Source organism: Gekko japonicus, unplaced genomic scaffold (genome assembly GCF_001447785.1).
Source record: "Gekko japonicus isolate JY-2015 unplaced genomic scaffold, Gekko_japonicus_V1.1 scaffold4136, whole genome shotgun sequence".
Lineage (NCBI taxonomy): Eukaryota > Metazoa > Chordata > Lepidosauria > Squamata > Gekkonidae > Gekko > Gekko japonicus.
In genome coordinates, this window is record NW_015175493.1 from 71,546 (window position 1) to 82,354 (window position 10,809).

At 49.2% G+C, this 10,809-nt stretch overlaps 1 protein-coding gene across 1 annotated transcript in view; it reads right to left on the bottom strand.

The window, feature by feature from the left end:
- LOC107122854 (Alstrom syndrome protein 1 homolog) overlaps positions 1–10,809 on the bottom strand; it is a 43,715-nt gene that overhangs the window by 12,766 nt on the left and 20,140 nt on the right. The window contains exons 5-7 of the mRNA XM_015425994.1: positions 9,511–9,688; positions 5,430–5,493; positions 3,923–4,022 (exon numbers count right to left, since the gene is read on the bottom strand). Coding sequence (XP_015281480.1) covers positions 3,923–4,022; positions 5,430–5,493; positions 9,511–9,688 — 342 coding nt within the window. The remainder of the gene's footprint in view (positions 1–3,922; positions 4,023–5,429; positions 5,494–9,510; positions 9,689–10,809) is intronic.

Genomic DNA, 10,809 nt, shown 5'->3' on the forward strand with positions numbered 1-10,809 from the left:
ACACTTCTCCCCTCGTTATCGCTGACCTTGTAGCATGCCTGTGTAGTGTCTTCACATCAATTAACCGTGAGACTAGTTTCGTTTCCCAGCCTCGGCTCTAACTGCCCTGGTCCTCTTTCCCGCCCACGGGAGTCAGGCCGATTGGCCCATAGGTGGGGGTGCATTTGAATGCCCTATGTCTCTATCTTCTTTCTGGATGGTAGTTATTCCTAATAGTGAACATGTTCCTGCAACCATAGTACTGACAGTAAAGTATAACCTTCCTAGAAACGTGCGCTCAACTGTTTGACTGTGGCTCCTGACAGTCGGATTCGACTGGCTTTCAAGCAACGGAAACCTTTACCTTTACTTCCAGAATGAAAACCTATCAACCTTGTGATATAAGGACAGATGAACTCACATTCTAGAAGTATCAGAACAAGTGAGCCGTGACTCATGAAAGCTCCTCCCCTCCTCCGCCTTTAAACGTGACGTTGGAGGAGAGTTTAACGGATGTCACAGACCTCCAAAAAAGACAAATCAGTGGATTCTGGAATTTTCCCTAGAAGCTATAATGACTAGACTGAGGCTATCATACCTTGGTCACATCATGGGAAGACAAGACTCATTGGAAAAGACAGTCATGCGAGGAAAAGGTGAAGGCGGCAGGGAAAGAGGAGGGCCCAACGGGAGAGGGGTTGACTCAGTCAAGGAAGCCACAAAGGCCATCACTGGGGCCTCCCTACCGATGCGACCAGTCTTCTACTACTATCATTATGGCCTGGGCGCAGACTACCTTGGTCAACCAAAACTCTAGTAAGTTTTTATTAGCAGCTGCTAGAGCTTCAATAGCTACAAGACGGAAGAACAAATTGCCCCCATCGATCTCTCTATGGGTTGATAAAGTATGGAGATCCTATGTTATGGAAAAGATCTCGTCATATTCAGCAAAAGGATAATACGATTCTCAGCCCTGGTGTTCCTGAAAGGTTATAACCTTTAAAGCCCTAAATGGTCTGGGGCCTGTCCACCTGAGGGACCGCCTTTCCCCGTACGTTCCCCCAAGGGCACTGAGATCCGAGTCGCAAAATCGCTTGGTCCCCCCTGGCCCTAGGGACGCTGAGTTAACATCAACAAAAACTAGGGCATTTCCCCTAGCTGCACCAGTACTATGGAATCAGCTCCCAAATGAAATCTGAGCTCTGCGGGATCTTCATCAATTCCGTAGAGCGGTAAACACCGAGCTGTTCCGGCAAGCGTTTCAGTAGCTCAGACCACACTGACTGTTCTAGCACTTTATAACAGATGGCCGCCACGTCTTAATCTTAATTTTTAATAAGCTGTATTTGGATAATTTATTGATTGTATTGTTTTAGGCTGGATATCGTATTAATTGTTATACTGGTTTTTAAACTATTGTAAGCCGCCTAGGCGGGACGGCAGGGTAAAAGTCAAATAAATAAATAAATAAATAAACGGCTGACAAACTCTTTTCCCTTCCCCTCCCCACAACAGACACCCTGTGAGGTGGGTGGGGCTGAGAGAGCTTGGAAAGAAACTGCTCTTTTTCAAGAACTCACAAAACCAAAATAGGACCCACGGTAAGTAGGAAATACCAAAAATCAGCAAATACCGTGCTACAGACGATTATAAAATATCTCAAATAATGTATTTATATATATTTACAATTTATTCACCATATGTTATTTATCATATAAGCCAATACATAGAAGGAATCATATAGCAAAACATCTAAGTGTCATCTCTTAATATATCACAAAAGATATTGCACAACCCCTTTATTAATATCAGTCCTCTTTAATTCTACAAAAGTTTTAAGAGGGAGGACTCCTTTACGTCTATTCTGAATGAGTGCTCAGTCTTCCCCCAACAGAGGCCCAGATATCCTCTTGTTTCAGTGTCTTCCTCGGGGAGTTCAACAGCTATTTCCAAGCACTAGGTTGCCAAACACCAAAATATGTATCCAAATTTTTCAATGAGCGCTGCAAAAAGTCTCTCTTAGTGAGCTCAAAGCTTCCTCCAAGGTGAAAAGCACTTAACCACTACACCAAACTGGTGTCGATCCTACTGATCTCTTGAAGTTGTGCAATCGATTGCTATGTTTATGACTCATCTTGGAGGTTTTTTACTGTTTGTTTGTATTACCCAGTCTTTCCTACTGCCTTTTGGTTCTTTTATTGTACACTGTTGGATATCAATACCACTATTTTTGGTTCAAATGATTAAAAAAAAAGGAAGACACAGCCCACAGTTCCAAGACCTGAGCAACGCTGTTACTGATAGAACATTTTGAGGTCATTAATTTACAGGGTCACCATAAGTCAGCCCACAGTTCCAAGACCTGAGCAATGCTGTTACTGATAGGGCAGGGTCACCATAAGTCACCATAAGGGAACTTGACGGCACTTAAGAGCGTATGAGAAGCCATGTTGGATCAGGCCAATAGCCCATCCAGTCCAACCCTCTGTGTCACACAGTGGCCCAAACCCAGGTGCCATCAGGAGGTCCACCAGCAGGGCCAGAACTCCGGACACCCTCCCACTCTTGCCACCCCACCAAGAACCAAGAGTACAGAGCATCACTGCCCCAGACATAAGAATGTAAGAGAAGCCATGTGGGATCAGTCCAGTGGCCCACTCAGTCCAACACTATGTGTCACACAGTGGCCAAAGCCCAGGTGCCATCAGGAGGTCCACCAGCAGGGCCAGAACTCCAGAAGCCCTCCCACTGTGGCCCCCCAAGGACCAAAAATACAGAGAAGCAATGTTGGATCAGGCCGGTGGCCCATCCAGTCCAACCCTCTGTGTCACACAGTGACTCCACACTTCACACCCACACAACTCTTTGAGCTCATGAAGAGACAAAATGCTTCTTTTACTGTCACAACACAGCACGAATGGCCAGAAACATAAAAATCGTTTGGAGGGAAACTCTCGTCTGCCCAAACCCCAGTTTCCCACTGAGAAACTGAACGAGACGCAATTTGCCACCGACCTTATTCCCCGAAAGTGTGTGCTGGTTAGTATTGGCACCAAGGTACAGTTCACAGTTTAAGGCAGTTTTATATGAATCGGAATCATTTTATTGTATGCGGCCATAGGCCTTCACAATATCAAACACTCTCAGAGAGTTTGTGCATTAGCATATGATTAAAAAAAAATCCAACCTCTACAAAACATATGAAACCCGTTAAAACTACCTCAACCTATAACATTTAAATCCGATAAGACCTTTTAAGAACACTCACTTCGTTGCAATGGTACTATTTGATTTCTTTGCTCTCATTTTTCTCACGGCCAAGGCAAAGAGAGTCAGTCTTGAAGAGAAGAAGAAGAAGAGGAAGAGAAGAGATTGGATTTATACCCCGCCCTTCACTTGGAGTCTCAGAGCGGCTTACAAACTCCTCTCCCTTCCCCTCCCCACAACAGACACCCTGTGAGGTGGGTGGGGCTGAGAGAGCTCTGACACAAACTGCTTTTTTTCAAGGACAGCTGTGCCAGAGCTTGTGACTGACCCAAGGTCACATCAGCAGGTGCAAGTGGAGGAGTGGGGAATCAAACCCGGTTCTCCCAGATTAGATTCTGCGCACTTAACCACTACACCAAACTGATCCTCATCCGAGAGCCTAAAGGCCATCTTATCATAATCAGACAGGGGGTATAGGGCTGTCAATATCTTTGCTAAAAATTTGGTCCTAGGTTCTATGTGTAAAGGACAGGCCAGAATATAACGGGGAAGGTCTTCCACTGACTGCCCACATATGCAGATACGTTGGTCTACTGGGGTTTCCTTATAGCGACCAGCTAGCATGCGGTTTTATATGGCGCTTGCGGCTAACCTGGGCGGCCGTTCAAGGTCTCGAGACGGAACTGCCAGCAATATTCCGCTGTCACCTCCCACCTGGCTGGGCCTTCCTACCTACCGTTTTGTAACGCTGGGCCTTCAATCGGTACGCCAGGTAGTCTGATTTCCTCTTTTCGTCTTCTCGCCTTTTCCGCACCTCGGGCAGCTGCTCGTAGATCCTAGCGGTAAACCAGAACGGACGTATGATTCTTCTGTGGGAAGAGGTTACCTTCCTTGGTGTTCTCCCACGTAATACTAACCAAGGCTGACCCTGCTTAGCTTCTAAGTTCCGACAAGATCGGGCAAGCCTGTCACATCCGTTTCTGTTACCTAGCACCAAATCTCTAAAGGTAAAGGTAAAGGCTTCCCTTGCTCGAAAGCCAGTCAAATCCGACTCTAGGGTTGCGGTGCTCATCTCCGTTTCCAAGCCGAAGAGCCAGCGCTGTCCAAAGACGTTTCCGTGGTTATGTGGCCGGCATGACTAAACACCAAGGCGCACGGAACGCTGTTACCTTCCCACCGAAGTGGTACCTATTTATCTACTTGCAATTTCTTGCTTTCGAACTGCTAGGTTGGCAGGAGCTGGAACTAGAGACAGGAGCTCACCCTGTCTTGCGGCACCCAGATCTTGAACCGCTGAACTACTGACCTTCCACAGCCTGCAGTTCAGCGTCTTAACCACTTGAGCCACCGCAGCTCCACCAAATCTCTACCGAAGCCCTTTTACATGTATTACAGCTAAAAGATATAATGCTCCTGGGAAGATAAAGTTAACTATTATAAAGTAAAGGTTTCCCTTGCTCAAAAGCCAGTTGAATCCGACTCTAGGGTTGCGGTGCTCATCTCCGTTTTCAAGCCAAAGAGCCAGCGCTGTCCAAAGACGTTTCCGTGGTCACGTGGCCAGCATGACTAGACGCCGAGGTGTAAAACAGCTTATTTAAGATACATAAGGGACGTTGGTCCCAGATATTACACTATGGAGCTGCGGTGGCTCAAGTGGTTAAGACGCTGAACTGCAGGCTGCGGAAGGTCGGTAGTTCAGCAGTTCCGAGACCCGAGTTGCCACGTGACGGAGTGAGCTCCCGTCTCTAGTTCCAGCTCCTACCAACCTAGCAGTTCGAAAGCAAGAAATTGCAAGTAGATAAATAGGTACCACTTCGGTGGGAAGGTCACAGCGTTCCATGCGCCTTGGTGTTTAGTCATCCCGGCCACATGACCACGGGAACGTCTTCGGACAGCGCTGGCTCTTCGGCTTTGAAACGGAGATGAGCACCGCAACCCTGGAGTCGGACTCGACTGGCTTTCGAGCAAGGGAACCTTTACCTTTAAGGGACGTTGGTCCCAAATATTACACTATCCCTACATCCTCTACTACTGTTCTTCCCTACCCAGTACCTTGATCTGTCGTTCTATACAGGACACTCATTTGCCAGAAATGAACCGAGTCAAAAGCACTTTATTGTTCCACCAGAAATTGGACTTTAGGCAAACCCTTTCCGTTCTGCCACGTCGAATACTTCGGACAGAAACGACGGCAGATCCAACGCTAAAGAGTCTCTAGGAAGGACGGCTGAGCCCGGCCTTACCGTTTGGATCGCTGAACCATTTCGGACTTGGAAATCGACCTGGATCTCTGGATAGCCCGGTGGCCTGAGGGAAGACAGAAAGCGTGGAGTGGGGCACGATTCAAAAACAGATCGAGGTGGGCAGCCCTGTTGGTCTGAAGCAACAGGACAAAGTTCGAGTCCAGGGGCACACAAAAGCTCACAGCTTGAATAGAACTTCGTTGGACTTAAAGGTGCCCCTGGACTAAAACTTTATTTCTTTATTATTTATTTCTTTATTTAAATTTATAACCCACCCTCCCCGCGAACGGGCTCAGGGCGGCGTACAGATGGGGCCAATGCCCAATACATAAAACATTAAAACTGCCTTTTAAAAACATTTAGTGCAACATAAGTGCTCTCCACAACAACTAACAAGGGAACCGATGCCGTCACCAGGATGGTATCCTTAGTGGCCACAGCTCCACGCAGTACCACCATTTTTGCACTCACGGCGAGTTGGTAATAAGGGCTAGGACAGATGGTAACGGTCGTGGTGGCTCCTACTCAAACGCCTGGCGGAAGAGCTCCATCTTGCAGGCCCTGCGGAACTGTGCAAGGTCCCCCAGGGCCTGGGTCTCCTCTGGGAGCTCATTCCACCAGGTAGGAGCCGCCACTGAAAAATCCCTAGCCCTAGTCGCCGCTAGTCTGGCCTCTTTGGGACCTGGAACCACCGGGAGATGTTTAGTCCCGGACCGTAGTGCTCGTTGGGGAACATATGGGGAGAACTTTGTTCTACAATCCAAAAAGGTTACACATCTCACAACGTCTCTTTTGTGTTTATCTATCCATGGCGGCCAGTGTGGCGTGGTGGCTAGAGCAGGGGTCCCCAGCTTTTTAAACCTGTGGGCAGCCTTGGAAGTCTGACACGGGCCCAGCGTTCCCTCTAAGCTGTGTGGAGTCTTGTGAGCAAAAATCCTACTTTGTGAGCCACTGGCATTCAAGTTGTGAGCGGAGCGATTTGGCTCCTGCAGAAAATAGTTTGCTCTGGAGCCCTCCGTCCTGAGCGAAGACAAAAATGTGCGAGCCGGAGGCTAAAAAAAGCTGTGAGCTAGCTCACACTCACTCAGCTTAGAGGGAACACTGGCCATGCCACCGGCGGGCGCCACGCTGGGGACCCTGGAGTAGACAACACTGACCTTGATGGACTGATGGTCTGATTCGATGTAAGGCAGCTTTATGTGTGTTCAAGGAAAGTGGCCTATGGCCGTGGCATTGCCTAGTTTAAGTAATGAAGCAGATACCCAGCCATTCCCGCTTAACTCTGGGCACATATTTCCCAAGCAGAACCATCTCTTAAAACAGAAAGTGATTAATAACTCCCAATCAATGCTCCCTCTAAGCTGTGGAGTCTCGTGAGCAAAAATCTACCTTGTGAGCTGCTGGCATTAAAGCTGGGAGACAGCCATTTGGCTGCCGCATAAATTAGATTGCTCTGGATCCATGTCCTTCCTGAGCCAAGACAAAAATGTGTGAGCTGGAGGCTGTGAGCTAGCTCACACTGACTCAGCTTAGAGGGAACACTGGACACAGCCACAAAATGGCTGCAGCAGGAAGTGGAGGCAGCCACTCAAACAACTCCCACGGCTGACCCGCAGTCACGTAGTGAAGATCCTCATGGTCCAGCGGCGGCTGCTGCCAAAGCAATGCTTTTAAAACTCCATACAGCCAATCAAATTTCCAATGGTCAATCAGAAACCTTGCTGGGCAAACCCCCCCTCAACTGGCCCACCCACTTTCTAGAAACACCTGGTGGGCATCGGGAAAGGTGCCCCACACTGGAGACCCCCGGGCTAACTAGAGTGTAGGATCTGGAATACGCCTGCTCGAGTTCCCAAGTCTGCTACAAAATTCACTGGGTGACTTTGAAGAAGAGGAGATTGGATTTCTACCCCGCCCTTCACTACCCAAGGGAGTCTCAGAGCAGCTTACAAACTCCTTTCTCTTCCCCTCCCCACAACAGACACCCTGGGAGGTAGGCGGGGCTGAGAGAGCTCTTGCCAGAAACTGCTCTTTTTCAAGAACAGCTCTTATCAGAACTACGGCTTGCCTAAGGTCATCCAGCAGGTGCAAGTGGAGGAGTGGGGAATCAAACCCGGTTCTCCCAGATCAGAGTCTGCGCACTTAACCACTACACCAAACTGGCTCTCCTTGACCAGTTCAACCTACGAAGAATGGACGCTGGCTTCAGCGTTTTGAAGGAAGGCACTAAATACATGGGCGCTATAATGCCCACACCAAAAAGAGAATGCCACATGGCAACACGCCCAGAACAGCACAGGAAATTTCTGGCCTGGGTGCGCGTTGAGCTGGTGCACACTTTTATTCCTTTTACATCCTTTACTCTCGGGTCGCCTCACTCCCCTAGAGCTGCCAGCATAGCCGCTAAAAAGCCCTTTGAGTGAGTGGCGCCGAATCGGCTTCAATTCCTCTGTCCGTGGGACTCTTGACAAATTGTGGAATGCTCCCTGTTCACAGGGGGTGTCAGCCAGCAATGCTAGGATTACATGTTGTCCAATAGCAACATCTAACTTTAAATGTGCTTTAGGATGATGAAGAAGAAGAGGAGATTGGATTTATACCCTGCTCTTCACTCGGAGTCTCAGAGCGGCTTACAAACTCCTTTCCCTTCCCCTCCCCACAACAGACACCCTGTGAGGTAGACGGGGCTGAGAGAGCTCTTTTGAGGATTGCTCTTTCAAAAACAGCTCTGACAGAACTATGGCTTGCGCAAGGTCACACCAGCAGCTGCATATGGAGGAGTGGGGAATCAAACCCGGTTCTCCCAGATTAGAGTCCGCGCACTTTACCACTACACCAAACTGGCAGGATACATGAAACAATGCTGCGTCTGCACATGGCCAGGGAAGAGGGGCGGAGGCCGGTCAACTGCTTCCGCACGACTCCAGAAAGCTTCCAGGGCAAACCAAGGTTCCCGGGGAAATTGCTGGGGAGGGGGGAATGAATGGTGGCAACAGCTGTGTGTTGGTGGCCATAGAAAATGTCATGAAGTCACAGCCGATGTACAGAGACCCCATGGGGTTTTCAAGGCAAGAGACCAACAGACGGGGTTGGCCACTGCTGTCAGACTCCTGCAACAACCAGAATCAACGACCTGCTTCTTTAGAAGGAAAGTTTATCGATCAGCATTGGCAGAACGTCACTACTTCAGGATCTGTGTCAAGACTAAAGGGGAAAGCGCGGGGTAGACAGATATCCTGGGTTCAAAGAAGGGCACAGGGCGGCAGAGAGCCAATCAAGGTAAGACGCAGGGCCCGCCAGAATCTAACAGCCCTTCGTTCCCAGAGGATGAGGTTACAACTAGGAGCCAAGGTCATACACATAAACCGTACAGATAAGGGTGCATCACCCAGACAGCAAGGAAGTGAAAGTTACATTCCAAGGAGTCCCTTCCCCCTCCACACCAGCCCTTATGGCAGCGAGCTGACAACTGTCTGCCTCTGCGTTGCAACCCTGGACCTCCCTTGGTGGTCTCCCATCCAAGGACTAACCAGGGTTGACCCTGCTGAGCTTCTGAGAGTTGAAGAGATCAGGCTCGCCTGGGCCATCCAGGTCAGGGAAATGATTAGGTGCGGGAAATTCACAACTGGCAGTGAAATGAATTTTATTTACTTGCAGGTCCCTGCTACAAAAAGAGTCCTGACTTGCAGGCGGGTAGGCCTGCAGTACAAAAGTAAGCTTCAAGTCCAGAGCCACCACAAAGGCCAACAAGTTTTTCAGGGCATGAGCTTTCGAGCATCAAAGTTCCCTTTCTAACGAAGCTCACACCCTGAAAATCTTCTTGGTCCATAAGATGCTACCGAACTCAAATCTATCCAGGATATTTAGAGTAAATAAATGTATGGGAGAGAACCATATGTGCAGCCAGGGTTTTGCTTCTCGTTTCCCCTGCAGCTTTCCCTGCTGCTGAAGAGACAAGCTTCCCTTACAGCCCAGAAGCTGCTTGCCTCTTCGGCACCTTCAGCCGTATGCATTGTGCCACTTCTCCCGCACGTGCAAAACCCCCTTCTTTGGATCATAGCTCATTTCTACCAGCAGGTACCTCCGCTGGACACAAGGCCGTTCCGATAAGCCTTCCTTTCTTCAGGGGGATCGAACAATTGCTCTCTCTCACTTTGCAGCATGCTCTGCAGCTTCCTTTCTTCCATGATCAGCTTCAGGCGTTTCACACGCTCCCCAGAGCGGGAAATGAAGTCAGGACGGTGCAGGGCAAGAGACTCCTAGGTCGAGAAATTAAAAAAAGAAAAGAAAAGCAGGAGGAGGTGATGAAAACTGCTTAGCACTTGAGAAATGCACATTTGCAAAGAAGAAAACCATTGCTGCGATGTACGCAAGATTGCCTCGGCAAAGCCAGAGAGAGCTCTCTGTGGGTCTCGTTAACAAGGTGCAGGGCAAGAGACTCCTAGGTCGAGGAATTTAAAAAAAGAAAAGAAAAGCAGGAGGAGCTGATGAAAACGGCTTAGCGCTTGAGAAATACACATCTGCAAAGAAGAAAATCATTGCTGCGATGTATGCAAGGTTGCCTCGGCAAAGCCGGAGAGAGCTCTCTGTGGGTCTCGTTAACAAATGCTTTGATGTTCAACGGCCAACTGGAGAGCTGTCAAGCCTGGGAAGAAACACGGTTATGCATTTGTAAGAAAGGAGGAAAAAACCTTAAAAACTTGTGCTTAAATACGCAGGACAAATCAGGTACAACACACAGGGGAGGGGACGAGGACGCCCTAGAAGTAACACGGGAGGCCTCTGACTTAGCGGAAGCAATACATGGGAGGAAAAAATCAGTTTGAGGAGGAGGTGGCTCACAGGATCTAGAGGTGTCAACCTCCAGGTGAGGCCTGGAGGCCGCCTGAAATCACAACTGATCTCCGGACCTCAAAGTTCAGTTCCCCTGGAGAAAACACCGGCTTTGGAGGGCAGACTCTGGAGCAGAGGTGTCAAACTCATTTGTCACAGGGGCCGGACCTGACGTGAATGTCACTTTGTTGGGCCGGGCCATGTGTGCCTTAAAATGTATTGCCAGTTTACTGGAGATAGAAACTGTATAAAGAACAGCAGCCGGTAAGTTCCGAGTTGGTGCATCCTCACCGCGAGGCCCCGTGGGGTGGGAGGGGGTGCAGAGGAAAATCCACATAGTGGGATTGGAGAACCAGCAGTGCAACACTGGGCAGATGTTCCCACGATGCTTCACTGCTGCAGACGAGGTGGTTCTGCCATGCTGAAGCCACAATGGAGTGGCTCCGCCCACTCCCCCTGAGTACTCCCTCCCAGTTGCTCCGGGCCACGGAAGAGCCCTGGATCGGCCGGTTCTGGCCCCTGGGCCTTATGTTTGACACCCCTGCTC